The sequence below is a fragment of the Crocodylus siamensis genome, chromosome 5 (genome assembly GCF_052110815.1).
Source record: "Crocodylus siamensis isolate JL-2025a chromosome 5, ASM5211081v1, whole genome shotgun sequence".
Classification (NCBI taxonomy): domain Eukaryota; kingdom Metazoa; phylum Chordata; order Crocodylia; family Crocodylidae; genus Crocodylus; species Crocodylus siamensis.
The window spans coordinates 19,423,718-19,447,943 of record NC_143399.1 but is presented as its reverse complement, the minus strand read 5'-3'; the positions used below and the strand labels follow the sequence as shown (position 1 = coordinate 19,447,943).

Here is a 24,226-nt window from a genome sequence, read left to right as displayed (position 1 = left end):
CAAAAAAGCCTATACAGATAAACTAATACACTTCATAGATTTCATAGACATTAGAGGTTGGAAGGGACCTCATGAGATTGAGTTCAGCCCCTCTGCCAGAGGCAGGAAGTCTGCAGGGATCAAATGATCCCATCAAGATAAATAGCCAAACACCATTTGAATGAGTCCAGTGTAGGTGCATGCACAACCTTTAGAGGGAGTCTGTTCCAGACCTTGGACACTTGGACTGTAAAGAAGTATTTCATAGATTTCATAGACATTAGAGCTGGAAGGGACCTCAGAAGATCATCAAGTTCAGCCTCTTACCTGGGGGGCAGGTAGTCAGCTGGGGTCATAGGATCCCAGCAAGATAAGCACCCAATTTACTCTTGAAGGTGTAGGTGCTTGAACCTACTCTTGAAGGTGTAGGTGCTTCAGTGTAGGTGCTTGAACCACCTTCTATCAAGTCTGACTTGACCTTCTAGAAGTTTGTGACCATTGGACCTAGTTATCCTTTGGGGGCCCTGGTGAACAAGTGTTTTCCCAGATCCTAATACATGCTCCCCCCCCCCATAGACGTATAAGCAGCCACCAAGTCCCTTCTGAGCCTTCTCTTCGCCAACCTGAAAAGTTCCATGTCCCTCAGCCTCTTCTCATAAGGCTTGTTCTCTTTCGTCATATGGGTGGCTCTCCTCTGGACTCTCTTGAGTTTATCCACATCCCTTCTGAAATGGGGGGCCCAAAATGGGATGTACTACTCCATCTGCAGCTTCACTAAGGCCAAGTAAAGTGGGAGGATAACATCCCTGGTTTTGCTTGAGATGTATCGGTGGATATGTGCCAGAGTTTGATTTGCTTTGCTGGCCATGGCATTGCTTTGGGGGCTCGTGTTTGTCTTGTAGTCAGTCAAGACCTTCAAGTCTCTTTTGGTCTCAGTGCTAGTGAGCGTAGCACCACCAAGCCTGTAAGTTTGATGCTGGCTATTTCTCCCAAGGTGGAGTACCCTGCATTTTTCTACATTGAATACCATCAGGTTTTGGTCTGACCACTTTACAAGTGTGTCCAGGTTGGCCTGTATCCCTAGCCTGTCCTCCAGTGTGACCGTCTTCCCCCATAGTTTAGTGTTGTCCGTAAACTTTGCCAGTCTGCATCTGATGCCCAAATCTAGATAATTAATGAAGATATGGAAGAGTACCGACCCAAGCACTGATCTGTGGGGGACGCCACTGGTAACTTTGCGCCACACTGATTTGTTCCCACCAGCTCGTAACCTTTGGGTCCGACTCTAGAGCCAGTTCCCCAGCTATCGGACTGTGAAATAGTCAAGGCCACAGTTCCCCAGCTTGCTCATTTACTAGCTACTTTTTAAGAAAAAGTGTGATTAGTTTCCCTTGTAAGGTTCATGTAATTAGGATCTAAAATTCCCATATGGAGCATCAAAACAAATGGTCAGAACTTATTTTAACAGCGAGACCTGAAAAAGAATGCCTTGCATTTGAAAGCATGTTCAATATATAGTCTCTTGTAACTATGCAGTCAGTCAGTCCAGTAAACAGATCATTTAAATTCTTGTTTTTTAAGAATAAACTTCTGTTCTGTTTTGTTTTCTGAGATGAATGCTACACCAGCTGATACGTTTTGATTCATATCTTTTACATACGTATTTGATTTGGGCTGTGGTAGCAAAATGTAGATTTATTCCCAAAGAACTTATAATTATGTTTTCTGGTTCATTATGCGACTATTGATAAAGAAGAAACTGTCAAGATGAAAGTTGCATGCAAACTTTTGGCCCAGATTTTTAAATTGCCGAAAATTAAGCTCATGAATAAGTTTGACCACCCTTTTCAGAATATTAAATATCAACGAATCCCATAGGTTTTTGACGTGAGAGAGTAAGTTCCCTTGCCTGAGAACATTAGGTTATATATGAGTCTACTTCATGCACTTGGGTATTGAATTTGTGACCTTTACATTTATTTCAACTGAAAGAAACTTGCATTATTTTGCTACTTAGGCTGTTTTACATAATGTATTTCATTCAATTTAGATCAGATACTACAGTCCTAGTAGGTATTAATGTACAGAGAAGCAAGGAGAACAGATCTATCCTCTCCAGCTTTCTAGTCTTCCTTCTTAGTCTTTATGCACTAACAAGATGGTACAATATTTGCCTGGCAAAAGCAATAGAAAGGCATTTATTAAATCATAGTGAAAAAAGTTTCAAGTCCAAACATAACTTCAGCGTTTTCAGAGTTCTTTCAAGTTGGATACTTTTTCTTCTTTCTATTGCTGACTGATTTTCTTTACGTTTCTTTTTAAATCTACATTTGACACCTAAACTGCCTTTTGGTTGCTTTTAAGTAGTTTGATAGAACTCACCAGTCTGTTAAGCTCAGTTTATTTTCATCTTTATGATTCTTATCCCTACAATTTTTTCACCCTGACAGGTATGGAAAAATTTGGCAAATTTACTGAAGTTTTTAATCTTTCATTACATTGTAAAGCCTCTATTTGGGGCAATGATTTCTTGAAGTATGTGTTCCCTAAGACTGATGTGGAAAAAGTAGATAGGTAAAGATATATTGTACATGAATTCAACCTTTTAAAAAAATTTTCAGTACCAATATATGTGTTTGCATCAAGTATTGGAAAGCCAGTTTGGACCTGAGGCATTAAGGGGTAGCGGATGCTTCAGATGCACCAATTTTTCCACCCCCGTCACCACTTCCATTTAACTTGAAGTCTGCTTCTTTCCCCCATTATGTACCATCACTACAAATATATAACATCACATAACAAACCTGATATGGAGAATTTAATACTCAAATGAAATGAAGAGCTCAGTATTCGAATGACAGATTCCCAATAGAAATCAGCAAGTCAGAAAATTCAAACATCTACAGTTGATCTTAAGCTGCATCTTATACAGCAAAAGATCATTTAGTCTTCGCTGGGCTCCCTGTGACTTTAAGTTAATATACTGCCAATAGGTTCATGTTGGAGATGTAACCAAGCATTGCCTGTGACATATTACACATTTTGGTCCTGCCCTATTATTGACTCTTTTTGGAAATAAATTATAGTCAGAATTGGTATGATTTTGAATACAACTTAATTAGCTTTGGTAAGTACGTACCTTCCTTGATATACCTAAGAGGAATGTCAAGATGAGAGTATATGTGTGGTTTGTGGTATTACACACTGCACGTGGCAAATGTGCAACTGTGCACGATGGTGTAAATTTGTATTGCAGTGCCAAAATTTGATACTAGGATGCCCCAGTTTGAAAAACAAAACAAAACCTGCCATAAAAATTGGTACAGTACATGCAGCAACAGTGTGTATAGCCAGAAATGGAGCCTGGCTGTTCAGAGCTGTACTCTAGCTGCTGGTTAGGCTCCGTGCCACTGTTGCCCAGGATCCCAGATAAGGTTTCTGGGACCAGCACAGGTGCTGGCCGTAGCCTCCCCTGCCCCACCTGGGGCATTTTGGCTTGTGCCTAAGTGTACGTGCAGGGGTGTACCCTGGGACACAGAGCAGTGGCACAAATATTTTTACTTTTCTTGCAGTCTACCCATAGAATATATACTTTAGCAGGGAAGACTGTCTGTGTCATGTGGTGACATACTTGCACCTCCTTCAAAATAATGCATCTTCCTTGTAGCTTTCGCTGCACGTTTGTTTGGGTAATACATTCAAACTTGAGAAGTTTCAGGCCCAGTATTTCAATTCTGGTCTTTCTTGTTGGGACTGTTTACAGTTCATTTTGAAGTCCGGATATGTAATTCTCCCTCTTCCTTCCTCCTCCCCCGCGCGCCCCCCCCCCCCCACGCACACACTTTTCTGGAAATATTGTTCCAGTTGCTTAGTAACAGTTTATTTTTTGTCTTTTTTTCCCTAAAGTAAATGACAAGAGATCCATGCTAAGACTTTTAAGTAACTTGGAGGATTGACAGCTTTTAGGACTATTGTGCCTAATTTTCCCTTTCCCATCCAAAATCAAAAAGTCGTACAGACTTGTTAATCAAGACTAATGACTGCTAACTCAAACATGTTTAATACCTAAATCTTAATGATAGTCTTTGCTGTTTTAAATAAAAATGGTTTGACTCATTTATTACTGTTGCAAAGGAAGTTTCTAATATATAACACTTTAAAGGAATACTTTCTTTTACCAATTTTTTTTTTTTCAATTGAAGGTGGAAATTGAAGTTTGTGCTAGTCGTTTAATTTTGTGTTAGTAAAATTGTTTTTTCTATTACTGAATGCCTGAAAAAAATTAATAAAATATGCTCTTTAACATTTTATCAGACTGAGTTTGAGTAGTTGTTGCCCTAGATCTGTCATGCTTCATAAGATGTGAGACTTCTCAGACTCATAATAAATGAAGTTGCTTGGACTGTTTTCTTATTTTCCAGCAAATAGAATCAGACCTTTCTGTGGAAATATTAGAATGAGTGTTAGTATGTAAATACAGAAGAGTAGAATTGAAATTGGTTTGTGTTACTAGTTTTATGTATTTTTGTATTGAACATACAAAAAGTTAGTTATTGTTTTTAATGTATTTCTGACAAGAACTTGAGTTTGATAGTATGTAAGATTTGAGACGTTTCAACCCACGAGAAAATCTTTGTTGATTTTGATATCCCGAATCTAACAATCTCCCTCTTCTATTATAGGAAACACTCCTTTACATCTTGCTGTGATGTTGGGACATAAAGGTTGGTAAAACTATTTTTTTTTTTTTTTTTTATTAAGCTCACAGTTTCAGGCTTTCCTTAGAATCTTAGGGAGGAGTAAAATATTGGAGAGGCTGAAAGTCTTTTAACCCCTTCCCTCCATCCCGAAAGAAGTTTTTGATCGTTGTGTTCTACAGTAACTTACTGGTTGAGTACTTGGAAAGGAGGGCATGTAGGTCTAGAAAAGAAAAGGCGAAAAAGAGATTGAGGTAGGACCTGCATACCCCCAGTAGTAGGAGGCCAGAGCAAGGCAGTGGAGCTGGTATATAATTCTGTTGGATATGAGAAAATGAATTATAAGAGTTGTATATTCTCTGGGGCTCTTCTCTGACTCTGCAAAGCTGAAGATTTCCCCCCTGCTTTTTCTTTTGAAGCTGCCAGAGAGCAGTGAGACTTGGAGAATCCTAAGTTGTGGACAGGCATAATTTCAAGCGATATTAAAAGAAAACATGAGTTTGTCACTCAAGACTGGATATCAGCTGTTCAGTTTTAACAGTAACATGTGACCCTTGGAAAGGAGGACAGTTAAATGGTTTAACTGTCATGTAAGTAAGATAAACTAACTCTATCTTCAACTTTTTACCTTCATTCAGGGTTGGAGTTGAAGGTAAAACTGGTTTGCTCTACCGCCTCCTGAATAGCAATTGGCATATATGACTTGCATGAGAATACCTAACTGTGTCTGTCCATATACGTAAAGGTGTAGAAAGCTGAGATCTGAAGGAACCCTATGTAATGAAGTCTAGGCACTACAAAGCAGGAGAAGTAAGCCTTTCTCTTGAAAGGAGGGGGGAAAAAAAAAAGGTGGGGGGAGGACCAACTGGGACATGCATTGCTGGACTGTTTTTAAGAGGGCTGGGTGAAGTTAAGCACTTACAGAAAACCTTAAGTATCCCCTTGAACAGCTGTAGAAGAGTGATACTAATCTTGAGATTCTCTTCTGTCAGGTCGCTCCAGCCTGCATTAGTTTGGTTTTCCATGGATATGTAGAACTAATTTCAGGGAGATAGCTATGTTTTCATGATTTACAGATACTTTATATACCTTTTTACAGCTGCTTGGTTTTTTTTCTCTTGCTTTTCGCAAATGGCAAACAATGAAGTAATCTCTAAAAATGAAATCTGTTTTTAAGAACACTTTTTAATTAGGACAGCCTTTCAAGAATTTTTTTGAGGAGCTGAATAATTTTCAATAACATTCTTCCCCCTCTCCTCCCCTTATTAACCAGTTCATACAGAAGTCTTTTATTAGTGCAAATCCTATCTGATAATGCAGTTGAAATCTGTGAAAGCTCATTGTGGAGCTGTCTCTAATTATTAACTTACATGTATGTATCCATCCTTACACTTCCATACTTTTTTAAATATTAAGGCTCATGTCTCCAAAGATACTTTTTCACCCACCTTCTGTTAAAACTGAAGATGTGGCTGATGGATCTGAATCATCCCATCTTTCTTGTAATCAGTGAATTGCTGCTGTCTTTGATTGTGCTTTAAATCAGTGGTTCTCAACCTTTTTTGTACCAGGACCCATCTGTAAACATTGGCCAGTCCCGACCCAGTGCCTCTACTCCTGACCTGTTGCCCCCAGGCCCCAGCCTCCCCAGCATGTGTGGTGGTAGAGGGAGCACGGGGGGGAAGCATAGGGGACCCCAAGCAGCCCCTTGCAGGCTGGAACTTTGCCAGCCTTCAATGGAAAAGCCATGGTTTCCCATGTTTTTCTCCTGTAAAGGAGAATCTATTTTTAAAGCTTGTTTGCAACACTTTTCATATATTCTTACGACCCACTTTTGGATTGAGAAATTCTGTTTTAAATCAGCCAGCAAGAAATCATTAAGTACATTGTCTCTCATTAAACCGCTGCCAAAAGCAGCATGTGCTCAGTAATAAAAAACCAATAGGGGTGCACTGATCAAGATTGTGCTTGGAGGGGGCTGCGGTGGTGACTGCTGCCACCCCAGATTTTGCTGTACTGTCTCCCAGCCCCTCCTCCCAGCGATGCCTTTGCTCCTCCCACCCCCTCTCCCCCACGGATCTGGAGGCACATGCCACCCCCCCTCCCCCCTCCCCCGGGGACATGTAGCAACGGGAGCCACCCCCACCACGTGTCCCCTAGATGAGCTGCAGCTCTGTCCCGTGCCCCAGCTGGGTGGCCCCAGCCCTGCTCCTTCCCTCCCCTTCCACCACAACAGACTTACCAGCTGCACACAGCTCTCCAAGCTGTCAGGCTGTGCTGCTTGCTGCCTATGTGTTGCGCTGCAGCTGTGTGCATGCACAGGCATTTATTGGCCGCATCAGGCCGGTTTCTGATGCAAACATTTTTCTTTATATTGGTGTTGATGTGATACCGGACCAATGCATGAGTGCACCTCTAGAAACCAACTATGAAGCAGACTAAATGTAGTCAACACTGAGCATGACTATAAAAAACACGGCCCAAAATAGGCAGTCATACTGATGGGAACCTAACCTAAGATGTGGGGGGGATGTGGGCATGTTAGAAAGAAGGAATAAGCTACAGTCGGACCTAGACAGGTTACGGGGGTGAGCGGAGGAGAATAGGATGGGATTCATCACTGACAAGTGCAAGGTGCTGCGCCTGGGGAGGAAGAACCAGCACCATACCTACAGGCTGGGGAACTCCCTTCTTGTCAGTGCAGAGGCAGAAAAGGATCTTGGAGGCAGCATTGATGCCAAGATGAATATGGGCAGGCAGTGTGGGGATGCGGTCAGGAAGGCCAACCGCACCTTGTCATGCATCCACAGATGCATCTCAGGCAGGTCCAAGGAGGTGATACTCCCCCCTCTATGCGGCACTGGTCAGGCCACAGCTGGAGTACTGCGTCCAGTTCTGGGTGCCGCACTTCAAGAGGGATGTGGACAACATGGAGAGGGTCCAGAGGAGGGCAACTCACATGATCGGGGGCAGCAGGGCAGGCCCTATGAGGAGAAGCTCAGGGACCTGAACCTGTTCAGCCTCCACAAGAGAAGGCTAAGGGGGGATCTAGTGGCCATTTACAAACTAGTAGAGGGGACCAGCAGGCATTGGGGGAGTCCCTGTTTCCCCGAGTGCTACCAGGAGTGACTAGAAATAACGGTCACAAGCTGGCAGAGAGTAAATTCAGATTAGACATCAGGAGGCGCTACTTCACTGTCAGGGTGGCTAGGATCTGGAACCAACTTCCAAGAGAAGTGGTGCTGGCTGCTACCCTGGGGGTCTTTAAGACGAGGCTTGACAATCGCCTTGCTGGGGTCTTTTGACCCTAGTACTCTTTCCTGCCATGGCAGGGGTTCGGACTAGATGATCTGCTCAGGTCCCTTCCGACCCTACTATGAAACTACTTTTTGTGTGTCCCTTAAACTGGCAGTTGCTCCCCCAAGAGGAAATGGGCACTGGGCCTGGAGGTACTGCAATACCAGGCCTGCACTTAGAAAGGCCCTAGCAAACTCCAGCACCCTCCCCGATGCTAAAAAATTGATGGGAACCCACCACAAGGGTAGGTTAGTGGAGCCTATTTGAATAAGGTATATGATAGTGCCCACCGAGTGCAGTGGGGCCAAGTCCATTTCAAGTCATGATGAGCCATCCCTTTGAATACATTTTGACTTCCTCTTCACTGTCATAGCTGTGCTGTGCTTTTCTTTCTGATTTCCAGTGATGGCCTGTTTCTTTACCAACCTTAAATGGCAAACCTCACTGATAATTTTCTGTGTATAGAATCTAATTATTGGGGGATCATCTTAAATTCAGGGCTGTCTTAGATTCTTAGTTGTGAGCTAAAAATAGGAATATCAGAGATACAGATATAAATGTTGGAGGTAGAGAAAAGGTCGGTTGTGGTTTTAATGTTTGTTTAAAATTAGTTTATTTGGCAGATGTGGATATAAAATAGAATAACTTTAAGGCAAATGAAACTGGAAGAATGGCATTGAAAAGCAAGATATCCAAGTAGCTGCAATCGGAGGCTATACTTGTAGGACCACTTCAGAAAACTGTGACCCAATATCTTAGCAGATTGTACAAATACAACTGAGGACAGGAAGTCCAAATAGGAAGCAGGACACTATATGTAAGGACATGTCAAAGCTAGGTTTAATAGAAGTAAATTTGGACAGGAATAGTGACTGTGTACTTTTCCGCCTGTGTCTGCACAGATGCTTGCAGGAGAAAGAATGGATTAAACAAACAGTATTTTAAACACTCGGAATGTTATGTATCCTTAATACCAAAGGAGATTAGTTTTACTGGAAGCGTAGTTCACGGAAAACTTGATTTTTCAGAAACTGCAAAAGCAGCCTAGTCAGTGTATTGAGCACCACACTAAACTAGGAAAGTCCTGAGATCATATCTTGTCTACTGGCTTGTTGACCAGCTTTAAATACTCTCTTGACAGTGTACCTAATCTTAACTTTCTAGTCTGAATAATACTACTGCTGAGTGTTGTAAAGTGTTTTGAGGATGAGGAAGTGCTAGATAATGCTCTCTTAAACTACACATAGCAGCAGACTCAATACCATTCCCTCCACTGATCAGGGATATGTGAACTGGGTGGTATCTTCCTATTTAAATGCTGCAGATATGGAAACCTAGCATTATAACCATTGCTATTTATAGAAGTATTACATAATTCCTTGTTTAGCAGCTTGGAGATGCACTGAGGTCCTGAATTGCTTCCCTCTCTGTGGTGAGGCAAGTCAGGAAGCCCTTGGAAAAGCACTGCACTAAACATGTATACAAACCTGTTGTCAAACAAATGGCTAAAAAAAGTCATTTCTGAAGTTATGTTCAGTATCTCAGCAAAAGCAAGGGATTGAGTCGGCATATAGGAAAGCAAAATTTAATAAATGGGATGTCTGACAGTGCTGCTGCTGTGCCTACTTCAAAGTGCTGGACCAGAGCACCACACTTCAAGATGCACATGGATAAGCTTGAGAGGGTACAAAGAAGGGCCACCTGTATGGGCAGAGGCATGGAGGATAGGCCCTACTCCAGGAACTGGATGTGTTCAGCCTAAGTAAGAGAAAGCTAAGAGGTGACTTGATAGCCACCTACAAGTAAGTGAGCACCAAGATCTAGGGGAGCAGCTCTTCAGGAAGGCACCTCAAGTGGGGACGAGAACCAATAGGCATAAGCTAATAAAGGCTAGATATAAGAAACAACTCCTTCTATGTAAAGGTCACCAGAATCTGGAACACGCTTGCAGCAGAGGTGGTGCCATCACCTTTGTTGGAGATGTTCAAGATGAGGCTGGACAGGCACCTTGTTGAACTCATTTGAGCCCAATAACTTCCTGCCCATGGCGGGGGATCGGACTTGATCTTGCAGGTCCCTTCCGGTTCTGTAATTCTCAGATTTTTATTTGGGGATGCTGAGAGAGACTATTGTGAGGGCCTTTAATAAGCTGAAGGAGATCTCATTTCCCTGGAAAGCCAGGATCTCTTCTGTACACAAGAACCTCAGACTGGGAAGTACTCATGGATGCCTATTGTCATGGTCATGGGTTGAGGAGGACCTCTGTCAGCAAGGATCTTGTGCTATATCAAATATGCTTGTAAATAAGCATCAGTAGATGTGAAAAGGTGGGTTTGTTTTTTGGGATTGGGGTGGGGGTTCACTTTTGAGCCAGGTAGCTGTTAATATAACCATTTCAGAAAGATATGACCTAGGAGCTTTTTTTGCCTTCCCCACTCTGTTGCCTACGAGTGTAGTCAAAAAATGAGGACAATGCTTTGGGCTTCAGTCCTAAAAACTTTTGCTCAAGAATTTTAGCATATACCTACACAAGAACCACTAAGTTGTAAAAAAAAAAAAAAAAACCTCATTTTTTGCAGTAGCTTTGTACATGCCTGCAAGAGAGAGAGCAGTCTTTGGCTTGAATTCTGCCATCTTTGCAACACATTGTGAGCCACAGCAACCTCATTAATTCCTACTTAATATACTGATGCCTTTCTGGTTTTGCAACTTGGGGTGGGGAGTAGAGAGAACCATTTTACTGAGTAACATAATTGTATATCTTGCTGGTTTGTTAATTAGTCTTGAACAGTCTCCTATGTTTGCTCTGATCTAGATTGCTGTGTGTAGTGAGAAACCACCTACATACACGCACACACTTGCTACCCTGCCTCCTGCAGATTTTTTTTTAGACTTGTTCACCTACCCCATTCCAGAAAACATTGTCAGTCATGTTTCACTTCCCTCCCCCCCCAGTTCACATGGTCATGTCAGGTAATGTCATATGCTGCTAGATCCTGGTGTCCTCCAGTTCATGACAGTGCAACAGAGTTCCTAGGCATAACTGAAGTAAGATGGAATGTAACCGTCCAGGATCTCCTCACTGTTTCTACACTTTGAAGTATCCAAGCCTTCAAGGATAAAGCTTTATCAACACCTGAGAAAGTACAGGACAAAACGGAATGTTTTGGAGACCACCTTGTAGCATGTCAGTGGCCCAAGATGGCTCAGAACTTGGGGATGGGTGTGATCTTTACAGTGGAGAAAGATAAGCAGGTGGCCAGAAACACCACTAAGCAGAGCTGTTTTTTTGGAATATGATAGATTTCCTCTGTTAAACGGTTTTAAGGGCAAAGACCAATAAAAATGGCTCTTTGGGGAAATGAAAGGCAAGCTGCTTCACTGGAGAGCACTGTTCTGTAGTCTTCCCACAAAGCATAACAACCATGAGCAGTAGCATGTTCCAGTCAGATACTGGGACCCATAGATAATTCTGCTTGCAAGGACTTAGTTATCCAGGACGCCTTTTTTCTCTCCAAGTAAGAGTTAGCACAAAGAAGACTGAAACCTGCATATCTGAGATGTGATGACTGCTTCTGTATATGCATTTACTTGGTATATTTCGCAGCTTTCACCACTACATTATGTCCTGGTGGTTGAGCTGGTTACTGTCTGTAGGTTTGCACAGTTTGCTTTATATTTGTATTTTGTATTGTTCAATAAAGGCTGATGTTGCTAGCAGGTAATTAAAATTTCATAAAAGTACATTTCTCGTGCAAAATATATTGTGTCTTTAAGAAAATACTGCACAAGGCATTAAAAAAGATCAACAAATTCATTATACAATGGACATACTCATGCCAGAGAGACCTTGCATGAAAACCTTCACATTTTCAGCCCCTACTTTCAAAGCAAAGGCATAAGATATCCGTGATCATGTTGTCCTGAGGGTTGCAGAAGGAGCCACTTTGGTTGCTTACAACATTTTGAAAGTGTGCAGCTTTTCTTTCTTCCCCTCAAATGTTATTAAATGTTCTAGATTTAAAAAGCAGCTTAGATGAAAGGCAGGTATTGCTCACCAGCCTATAACCTTGTTATTAAATGGTGTCATCCTCCCTTTTAGTTCTGTAGTGCATATTGCTATATTATCTTGCAGCTACATATTTAGGTGATAAACAATTTTAATGTCCAGTAAAAGACTTAGGGAAGCAGAGGATAAGCTGGGTCTCCAATAATGGCAGGGGCAATCCCAGTAAGTACTACTAATGTCTCTGGTAGTCATGGGAGGAACTTTTGTTTATTAATTTTGTTCATGAAGCAAACAGTTTTGTCCTAATGATTCTAGTATTGTGGAAGTTTGCACACTAGCCTGGATTAATACTGAGAGATTGCCATGGTGATGTCCTGTACTCTGAAATCTTGTGGAGAAATACCCTTTTTTTTCTTTTCTTTCTAAAACAGCAGCTTGGATCAAAGGCAGAGAACAGATGCATGGGTTTTGTTGATTGCCTTGGAATATTTAACTGAAAGTATGTAATCCCCTCACGTTACATATCCTCTTTCACATTGCCAGCAGGTGATTTTCCCCTATGACCATCCATATATATCTGCATACAGCATTGTGCTGGACCTGGCTAGACAAAAAATAAGAATAAAAAGTGAATCATAGATTCATGGATGCTAGGGTCGGAAGGAACCTCAACAGATTAGATGGCCCCAGCCTTCTCTTCAAGACCCCCAGTGTAGGGGAAAGCACCACTGCCCTTGAAAACCCATTCCAAATTTTGGCCATCCTTACCATGAGGAAGTTTTTCCTGATGTCTAGCCTAATGTCAGAGAGACTTAAATGTCCTGATGTCCTGATGTCAGAGAGACTTAAATCTGCTCTCTGTCAGTTTGTGACCATTCTTCCTTGTTACCCCAAGAGAATGGAGCATCTTTGATCCCTTGCTGCATCCCCCTAATGAATTTGTAGATGGCCACAAGATCATCTGTCAGCCTTCTCTTGTGGAGGCTGAAGAGGTCCAGGTCCCTCCGTCTGTCCTCATAGGGCTTGTCCTGTAAGCCCCTAATCATATGAGTGGCTCTCCTATAGAACCTCTCAACATCCTTCTTGAAGTACGGTGCCCAAAACTGGACACAGGACTCCAACTGTGGTCTGACCAGTGCCGCATAGAGGGGACTCTATGTCACCTCCTTGTATCTATATGTCATGCATCTGCTGATGCATGGTGAAGTGCAGTTAGCTTTGCTGATGATTTCATCGCGCTGATGACTCATGTTCATCTTGGAGTCCACTATGAGTATGAGATACCTCTCCTCTTCTGTGCTGCTGAGAGGGTCACTTCCCAGCCAGTAGGTGTGCTGGATATTTTTGCACCCTAGGTGCAGCACTCTGCACTTGTCCTTGTTGTATTGCATTCTATTGTGTACTGCCCACTTTTCTAAGCTGTCCAGGTCTGCCTACAATCATTCTCTACCTTCTGGAGTGCGCACTTTACCCCACAATTTCTTATTGTCCACAAACTTGGACAGAGGACGCTTCACACCCACATCCAAGTCACTGATGAAGATATTGAAGAGTACAGGTCCAAGGACTGAACCCTGCTGGACACCACTACCCACATCCTTCCAGGTCAATACCATCCCCTCTACTACCACTCTCTGGGTGTGACCACTAAGCCAATTTGCCACCCACCAGATTGTGTAAACATCTGGCCCAGCCTCTTAATTTATTTATGAGACTAGGATGAGATACCATATCGAAGGCCTTGCTAAAGTCCAAGAAAACGACATCCACCTCTACTCCTCCATCTAAGCATTTTGTGACCCTGTCATAAAATGAAACCAGATTGGTTGGGCGTGATCTGCCTGCTACAAATCCATGCTGGCTTCCCTGCTGCGTTATTTTTCCCACTGGACTCCCACAAATATGATCGTTTATAATCTTTTCAAAAACCTTTCCAAGGATGGAGGTGAGACTGACTGGCTTATAATTACTCAGATCCTCCTTCCTTCCCTTCTTGAAGATAGGGACCACGTTGACCCTTTTCCAGTCCTCCGGGACCTGACCCGAGCACCACAAGCACTCAAACAGCCGTGCCAGTGGTTCTGCTATGACACCAGCCAATTCCTTTGGTACCCTTAGATGCAGCTCATCTGAGCCTGCTGACGAACTCATCCAGTCCATCCAAGAGACTCTGCACCAAGTCAGAGTTGACACTTGGTAGGCTTGTGCCCCTCTGCCCATCTAAGAACCTGTTAGGAGACTTAATCTTGAGCCCTGTTCAGGAACACGAAGGCAAAAAACTACTTGAATAGCTCAGCCTTGTCCCCTGTCTATCACTAATTGCTCCTCCTTGTTCAGTAGAGGTCCTATGCTGCCCTGCGCTTTCCTTTTACTCCCTACATGCCTAAAAAAAAAAGACTTTTTGTTGTCTTTAATTTGTGTTGCTAGTTGCAGATCTGTAGTTGCTTTGGGTTTTCTAACTGCCTCCCTGCAAGTGTGGGCCAAGTAGGTATACTCCTCCTTGGTAGCTTCCCCCTGCTTCTACCGCCTATATGCCTTCTTTTTTGCTGTTAAGCTCCCCTGGATTTCCCTGTTTAGCCAAGGAAGTTTTCTGGCTCCTTTCTGCCTTTTCCCTCGTACTGGGATAGTCTCCCTCTGTGCCTGAAGGATCGCTTCCTTTAGGAAAGACCACCCTTCCTGGACTCCCAACTTGCCAATACTCTTCTACAGTGCATCATTTACTAGACTCCTAAACACACTGAAGTTAGCCTTCCTAAAGTTGAGCACTTCCACCCTACTAGTTATCTTACCCACGCTATGCCGTATGGTGAATTTGATTGATTGGTAGTCACTATCCCTAACGTGACCATTAATCTGCAGCTCCCCTACCAGGCCCTCCCCTGTAGCCAACTCCAAGTTCAGTAAGGCCTTCCCCCTACTGGGACCGTATACCTCCTGTGTTAGGTCCTGCACACAGGTTAAGAACCTACGTGAACGGTTGGATTTGGCTAACTGCTCCTCCCAGCAGATGTCAGGGTATCATGAGAATCTGTGAGTTTGCCGTAAGTCCCAGAACTTTAGCCGGCTTTTAGCTATGTGTTCCAGAATGCCTGGAGTCTAGCAGCGGGACAAAACACTATGGGATATTTGCCCAGAATACACACTTACTTTAAACAGAGTCACCATTGTGTGTGAGATTATTTGACATGAACTAGGAAAAAGCTAGTTAAGTGAATACAATAGCAGAATCTGTTCCACAGCAGTTAATATTTAAAAGTTCGGTGTGAAATAACTCCCCTGCTCCAGATTTTTGGATCTTTTTTGCAGTTCCTTCTTTAAAGTCATATGCTACTCTTAACATTGTTTTGACTTATGTACTTTACTCTCAGAAGCCCAGGCCTGGAAGCCTAAATGCCACCTAGGAGGGTCCTTGTTTTGAATTTTTTTTTTTTTAACTATTTGGGTTTCTGTCCTTGCTTTGATGCAACGTATAACTTTCCTGCACATTTCATGAACCTGTGCATTTATAGACTTTGGATTGTAATCACTAAAGATTCTTAGTTGTCTAAGTAAAATTGAAATTTCCATGGTGTCTGTGATGGCAAGGTGTCTGTCTTCCACTGCAATATATCCATCTCATTCAACGTTTTTTTCGCTACTGCACACTGGCACATTTTTTTTCTTTCTGTCTTGGCCTTTACCACATCAGATTTACAAACAGTGAGATCAAGGTTTGAAATGGCCTTAAATCTTATAGAACTTCTCACCATAATCTCTTGTAACGTTAAGATAAATGTGCTTTTGAACATTCTGGTCAAACCCCTACAGTTTAGTAATGTGTAACATCAAATTGTAACCCATGGTTCTATGATTGTAGAGCTCAGACTCCTATGCACAAGCCTTTCTACAGCTGGATAGAAAGATTTATTTCATTTCAATTCTGTAGGGTTTTTTTCATTTTAAGATTTATTGAAGGCTGTTATATTTAGGCTTTGCACAAGTCTGATATTAAGACTGTTGCTGATATATCGATTTGGCTGGGACTGCCAAATTAATAGTCTTTTAATCTCATATGCAAATGTTGTGGTCTTTTGACATCCTATATAAATATAAAATATTCTAGCTTTCATTTTGACGTACTGAGTGTAAATTGTATACAAATATCTATTGAAGGATAGCTTTCTTCATCTTTGGTGTGACACTGTAAAAGGTGAATGACTTAGTTGAAACTGCAGGGAAGGATTAAAAAAAGAGGATATGATTGCAGGAGATGGACTTTGACTAGAATACACAGATGACAGAATTGTTTACACTTTTATTCAGATTGTGTCCTAATATTTGTATTCCTTTACTGTGATGTGTGTGTGTGTGGTGATGAAGAATATCCTAGGATTTTTATGGACTAAGCGGTCACCGTTTCTGTTTTTGTCCCTCCCCTCCCACCCCCACTTGCCAAAAGAGAACACATTTATTAGCACTGTATCTGTTCTGTTTCCTGGTACTGTGCTTGAGCATTTGGTTTAGCACTAACACAATATGTGGTTTTCTCTTGAGTAACATCCTCTAACACCTATGGCAGGAATTCCTCAGATGTTTCTCATCTGAATATATATCCATCCCATCCCAGATTAATTCAAGAAGTTTTATTAGGCTGCAGTTCGCTGGCATGGTTGTATAACAGGTACATGTGACTGGTCATTCTGCATAACAAAATCAAGTGGTGAGGCTGTTCCTGTTTCTGAAAAGTGAGAAAGTGTCGAGTGGAAGATAGCTTGTTTAAAAAAAGCTACTCAGAGTGCTATTCCTGACTTCATACGACATAATTTTCACCTCCCAGCAGGAAGAAGTGCAGGCTTCATCATGTCTACCCTGGAAAGTTTTACCAGTAACTTTGTCAGGCTGAGGCCAACATTGTTTTGTCATAAATCACAAATACATGGGCTGCTTCTGCAACATGCCTTCATTAAGAAACTGATGGCAAATTATGTGGTTGACCAGGAATAGAATAGACATTCCTGGCACCACTGCAGGCAGTGAGATCTGCTGTATTCTTTGTACTACTGTCTTGACAGTTTTGTGAGATTCATTTTTGTAATGCATAGTGGGATATCAGCAAATTTTTTGAGCTCTGGATAATGTTCCTATAGTTCCCTTTTATATATGCTATTATGCTCCTTGATCCTATAATTTATATACCCTTTTAAAAGTTTCCACTGTTTCTCACTTGGCTTTTCATTTTCTGCCTCTTGCTTTCAGAAACACAGATCCTGCACAGGTGAGAAGTCTAATGCCTGTTTCAGAGAGAGGCACTTGTAGCTTTCAAATTTTGTGGTGCTGTTTGTGGAGTCTGCTCTTGTTCCCTAGGTATGAGTTGTTTGTTATTGTAAACCACTGCAGCATTCTAGGTAGGGCAGGATATAAATCTAGGGTAATAGTGATAATGATGATGATAATGGTCCATCTGTATCTGCAAAATTACAGTAACTACCTTAACAATCCACAGTTCCACGAAGGAAATGAGACATCCAAGGAGGTAGAGTGGATGACGTAGACTAGGGGGCCAACTTGTGGTAAATGTGCCACAACTGGCATGAGCAGCCTGTGTGTGTGGCATGTGGCAGGCCAGATAGGGGACAGGCAGCACAGTGGCAGGAAGCAGAAAGCAGAGCATCAGTGTGTGCAGAGGCAAGGGGATCAGAGTGGCACTGGGGGATGGTACAGGGCTAATTTGTGGCAGGTCCACCAAAAAGATTGGTGCCCACTGACATAGTGCTAAAAATACTGTAGTATTTATGTGTTAGGTGACTGGAAGCAATGGGCTTGCCATACTGTTAGCACAATGAACAGGATGAATATTCCAGTTCTGCCCTGCCTTTCTCTCTCCCTCATGCACAGACGCATGCACACACCCTTTTCTATATATGTAAAGTGAAAGTTAAGTAAGTGTGGGGAATATTTTGCTGACATTAATGTTATATGAGAATGTGCTGTTCCCATCTTTAGGAACATGGCACTTCTTGGAAATCTGCAAGAAAGAATCTCCCAACTGGCACATTCTTGTCAGTGGTATTGCATTGCTGACTCTCATTTTGGGGGGACTGAGTTTACCCATTTCCTTTCTGGTTTATGAATCCATAAACAGATACCTAATCAGCAGCAAGGAACAGCCTGATAGGTTCAAGATGCTTGTTTAATGAACTTTTGATGGGTTGAAATGATTCTGGCTGTGCTTTGACTAAACTGGATCTTAGTTAGATTTTCTGATTGCTGCATGTTTTGTATAATATTTGTGAAGCAAAGGGAGAAGTGTTACTGGCAAAGTGAAGGGAGAAAGTGGCAAAACTGTCTGCTGACTTAAAATGTCCAGGCACAAGGACATTACAAGTTCCCATAGAGGTGCTCTACAGCTGAGAAATGTCTCAAAGTTCACTTTAACAGTGTGCTACAGTACCAGGGCTTTGTATCAAAGGTCCTCCCAAACCTAGCAGCCCATGGTGTGACAAAGGTATGTCAGATTCTGTAGCCAGTGGCATATGAGGAATTGATGTATTTGGACTTCTGAGTACACTACAGGCTGCTTTTGATGTGAGCCTTAACCAAAAGCAAGATACCTTGATCAAAAGCAGAGCTGTAAGATTTATTAACAACTCTGCCACCATGTCTTCTCTACTGTGTGTAACTGTAGTTGGAATGACTTGAAAATGCTTCTTGAATTTGGTAGGGGCGCAGATTTGGCCTGTGACATGTTTTCTTACATTCAGCAAACATATTTTTGAAAATATAATATTATGGAGTGGTGAGAAATATATCAGTTTTTAATAAGCTGATGCTTATCAACACTTGTAAACGGTTATTTTAAAAAGAGTGTGAGTGGGGTTAAGATTGGGGTAGGCAAAATATGGCCCACAGACTGGATTTGGCTCACCAGCTGATTAGATCCAGGGCACAGGCTGGCACCCATCAACTAGTTGTATCTAGCCCTGCTGGTAGCTGCCCCGCTGTGCTCTGCATGGGACTGAGTCCCGCCCACTTCCACCTGGGGCAGCATGTGCTGCCTCCCGCACTGGGAGTGTGTCGGGGATGTGGAAGACCGGATAGGGGACAGACAAAAATTTTAGATTATTTTAGAGGACTTGGAAGACCTGTTCGGATCATCAAATACTGCAAAACCAGAAAGTTGTTGGTAGTGTCTAGTTTCACAGGGCAAAGCTGAATGAATCCTCCTAAACTGCCACTACTACCTTTAGTCTAATACAGCACAGATGGTTGGTTTTGGACTTGAGTGGTTCTGTTTGAAAAGTAAAGCACTGCTTTTTTCACTGTATTATGGCCTTGACTAGGCATTAACTAATAGTGGTGGAAATTTCTGAGAAATGTCCACTGCTTGGAGCTCTACCTGTGTGGCATGTTCAAAGCAGGCACCTGCAGCCTCTGGGAACAGGGCCTGTAACCCTGACTGGACAGTCCCAGGAGACTTGCCATTGCAGTGAAATGCCCCTGCCTTGCCCTGCACTGCTGTTGTCATGGCATTCCCACCCCCTTTCCCATCCCTGCCCCACCACACTCCTTTGGGTCAGCCCAGAGGAGTACAAGGCACTATTCTCCTGCAGTAGAGAACCGGGAGAGTTTCCACCATGGGAGAATGCCTCCCAGTCATCTGACTGGTGAGATGTGGGGGCATTCTGCCAGAGCTGGAACCCTCTTGGAGCTGTCTATGGCAACTGATGCTTTTCAGGCTGGGGAAAAGGGCAGCCTAGGGAGCAACCCTCTAGCACTCTGGCTGGAGAGTTTGCCTGTAAAGCTCTGTAGACATGGGGCTGGAGGAACATCTGTCAAGTCCAGCTCCCAGTCTGTTTCTGCTGGAAGAAATTTCTTCTGGTAGAAATGAACATCTGCTCATAGCTGCTTTCTTGTGAATGGACATTGTAAATTTGTAAAAAAAAAAAAAAAGTTTCTAACATGCAACCTTTTGTCTGAAGTGTCTGAGATAAAAAAACAAGATGTGTGGTAAAGCTCATTTCAATTTAAATCACTTGGGAAGCAAAGCTAAGTTTTCAAACGTATTTAAGATGCTTAATTTCCTTGTGCTACTTTAAAAAAAAAATTCAATTCCCTCTCCTTTACCCACCTCTTAAGAGAAGGTTGTCAACTTTAAGACATGTAGAATGGGATTACTCAGTGTAAAGCTGGGAAATTTAATTTTCTGTCATCATTCAGACATTAATGGTCTCCTCCATAAAGAAAAATATAGTGGAGAAATCTGTTAAACCAAAGTATTTTGGTCCTTGTTGGGATAGTTAATAGCAGACAGTTTCACAATATGAGAGACAGTGTTTTTAACTGTGCTGAACAAAATTGTGTCCTGGCAGTTCGTAGGCAATGAAATGTGTTCCAGTCCTTACCCATGTTCATTTGTTCGCTTCTTGCATACTGGGTACACAGGGAGAATCTTGCTGTGTTTCACTGACAGTAGCGAAAGATATGAAACTTTCAGATTTGGATGGCAGGAGATGTGATTTGTATTCATTAAATCAGATCTGTTTCTATGCTCTTTAATATATTGAAACATAAACCAAAAGGAATCAATTTTCAGGTTCTAAAACGGCTAAAATTTTTAAAATAGGTTTGCAGACTCAGGTGTGGTGGGGTCCACATCAAGCCTTTGGCTTTATTTTTCCTGTAGGATTTGTATTCAAGTTCCAAATGTTGCTTCCTGCTATCTGATAAATATACCAGTTGGTTATCTACATAATAATATATAACACTTTCTTCACTATCTATTTTCTTTTAATTTAGTGTATAAATTACACCTTTACAGAAGAATTAAGGAACAGAAATGAACAGTTGTGTTTATAGTGAATGAATATTACTGCTTGATCTGTTACAGAATGTGCCCACTTGCTTTTGGCCCACAATGCTCCAGTGAAGGTGAAAAATGCTCAGGGATGGAGCCCCCTTGCAGAAGCCATCAGCTATGGAGACAGACAAATGAGTAAGAAATTCAACTGTTCGGGTAGTGTAAATTGAGGACTTATCTAGACTAGAAAAATGAGGGCTTTTTTCTGAATGTTTTCAAAATGTTACCCGCTACTTTGTTTGCTTCTTGAGGTTTCTTTATAGGGTTTACAGCTAAACTACTTTATTAATGGTATTTTTGTGTCTGCTCTGGATATTTTGTGATAGCTAAAAAGTTAACAAGCGTTGGTAATGCTTCTGCTCAACACATCAATTTTCTAGCTTTGATAGAACCGGAGTTGCAGTAAGCTAACTTTTTATTTAAAATGAAGTTAACTTTTTGTTCAAAACCCATTCACTAAGCAGACTTAAGATTGAATTTGTAAGAATGTGAAAACTACAAACTGACATTCTGTAAAAAAGAGTCTTAAATCAGATTGGCAATGTGAATCAACTACAATCTGCTGCTTTTTTTAAATCTATGGGCCATTGTGGCACACTCAATATATCAAGAACAGTTTCTACTTAAGATTTCTGTGTATAGATAAACTTCATTTCTAGCCTCTATTTTGTCTTTGTTGGTTTTCTGCTACAAGTTGGACCATAAGTCATAAGAAAGTGTCAAGTGAGTTATACTGCTCACACATAAAAGAACAAAGATAAAAATTATCCCAATGCCACTTTTTAGTAGATGGAGGTTAGATGTAATTCAAATACCAGGGGTATTTCACTTCGGAGGTATTGCTTCAATGATAGTTAATATTAACTTAATTGATAAAAGATAATATTAGAACCATTGCCATAAACTTGTTATAAAACAATTGTGTTACTGCAGTTTTCTTGGCAATATGATTCCATTACAGTTATGCATAACTAGTAGTTAATTTTCTAGCTCCTGTTCTCTCTGGTAAAAATGACTAACATTTGTATAAATATTTCAGTAAATGAAAAGCTCTGCAAAACGACAGTCTTTCCTCCAAAGAATTCATAAATTAAGTCAAGTCCTTTAGTTGACAGTATGTTTCCATATAGTTACAGCACTTCTAAGGAAGCTTAAGCAGCAGTCCAGGGAAAGTGTCGAAGAAAAGCGACCTCGATTATTAAAAGCCCTAAAAGAGGTAAGCTTTAAAGACATTTTGTTGATAAATTTACAGTTATTTTTCTTGAAGGTGCCTACACAAAGCTCTGAAGTTTTTTTAACGGAATGCATTTTGAACCAGGAACAATAAGTATATTCACTTAACCTGCTGGTGGAACAGAGGAGTCAGAGTTCAGTCACCATTTGGCTAGGCAGATGACCTTTTAGTGGGGATCTACTGTATTAACCTAAATCCAAGATATGTCTGAATTTAAGATGCCCCTCCCAGTAATTAGTTTCAATATATAGAAACATTCTAAATTTGTTATAATTTTCTGTGTATAGATTAATTATTGGTGGGTCATCTTATATTCATTCTCCCTCCCCCTCCCCCCCATTTCAGTGGGGAAAACAATGGCAGGGGAGCAGGTGGTAGCACAGCCTGATCCTTATTCTTTGTCCCCCACCACCTGTAAAACTGCTGCCTCTCCTCTCACCTCCCAACTGCCTGCATCCCTTCTCAGCTTTTGCCTTCCTGCAGTCACTGCCTTCCCTGACTGCTAGCTATTTACCCTCTGGCTCCATCCCTGCTCCAAGCGGCAACAGCTCCAGCTGGGCCCTAAAGCCAGAGCCTGGGTTGCAGCTTGTGCTGCCACTGCAGTAGCTGCTACCTGCCCCTGGCTGGAGTGCTGCTAGAGCCAGAGCTGGAGGGTAAGGGGGTGGGGAGGGGTAGTGGCTTCATAGGGGTAGAGGCTGTGGAGGGGGCAGGCAGCAGGGGGCACAAGGTTGGTGACAGAGAAGGGTGTGTGTTGTGGGGGGGTGTATGGGTATTAGCTACTAGCGCTCATGCCAGTGTCACAGTTGGAGTCAGAGCTGCAGAGCCACCCACGGATGTCTTCCGTGTCTGTCCATCCATCTCCCCCACTGCCAGCTTGTACTCACAAGGGGCCTTTTTCTCCATTTTAAATGGGGCAAAAACCCCTCATCTTGGATTCAGGTAAATATGGTATGTTCTATCTTGGGATAAAAATGATATTCTCTTTACTTCTTTTAAATAAGCTAAATGTTGTCAATTTTACGTTAACGTTAAAGTGCCATTTGATTTATCAATAAAAGGGATTAACATTATCTTTAATTTCACATGATGTCCTGTGCTAGTGATTGATTGCAATATCAGTTTGTACACAAGGAGTTATTGTCAATTTGAGAGAGTCGGGCATTGTTTAGCATCTATTTTTACTATATGTGTAACGCTGGTTGCAAAACTGCTATTCCTGATTGCTGGTAACCTGGTCACATGCTCATTATTTCCAGCTGTTTCATGGTACAGTTAAAGCTGTGTTAATCGGCATTTTACTAACCAGAATAATCTGCTAACCAGAATTTTTAATATCCCCTAATACAAATCCTCACTTTAGTCAACAGAATCTTTGCCAAGTCTATCAGGCACACTCATCAAGTATTTCTGTTTACATTTAGTTACTGATGCTGCGAGCCCTTCTAGTTGATATCCACATAGGCGGAGGGAGAAAAAAAAGTTGGAGAGGGCTGAGCGGGGCAGGGCAGGCTGCCAGTGAGGGCTGGGGCCGGGGCAGTGCCAGGCTCTTCCAGGCGGCAGTGGCTGTGCTGCGCTTCTCTCTGCTTTGATAGGTATAACTCTCAGATTACTTGAATTTTTAGATAACTGGCACCTACCCCTTATCCCACTCATGCCAGATAACAAAGCTTTTACTGTACTACAGTTGCAGAGCAAGTATTTCCTAATATTTTAGGATGCAAGTAATTGATATGATTGCCACACCAAAACTGTGATTGCAGTTTGAACAAAAGACAGAAAATATTGAACAGAAGTGCTGGTTCACATGTGACAGCTTCATTAAGAAATGACCCATGCTGTGAAATGGTTTGATCCCCTGACCTGGTTTTATTGGGTCATAATCCCATAATTCTGTTTTGTAGAACCCTGTCTCAGGGAAGGAGAAAAAGGAGTTCATTTTGGTTTTATGCCCAGTTAATTCCATGCATTGTACTGAAGCTGCCAAGAAAGTGCCAACTAGTTCCTCTCTTTAACTTGCAAATAATTTATAGATAATTCTTCTCTTTCGTCTTAAGAGGCAGTTTAGAGAATTAATCTCTTAATTGGACTCTGATTTATATGAGCCTTTAGGATACACAACTATAGAATCTGTAATAGAAAACATAGTTTACATAAGAAGGAGCTTCTCTTCTTCT

At 41.8% G+C, this 24,226-nt stretch overlaps 1 protein-coding gene across 1 annotated transcript in view; it reads left to right on the top strand.

Moving 5' to 3' along the window:
- Positions 1 to 24,226, top strand: part of ANKRD13C (ankyrin repeat domain 13C) — a 60,101-nt gene that overhangs the window by 9,467 nt on the left and 26,408 nt on the right. The window contains exons 2-4 of the mRNA XM_090048369.1: positions 4,662 to 4,703; positions 20,849 to 20,953; positions 21,949 to 22,034. Of these exons, the coding sequence (XP_089904495.1) occupies positions 4,662 to 4,703; positions 20,849 to 20,953; positions 21,949 to 22,034 (233 nt within the window). The remainder of the gene's footprint in view (positions 1 to 4,661; positions 4,704 to 20,848; positions 20,954 to 21,948; positions 22,035 to 24,226) is intronic.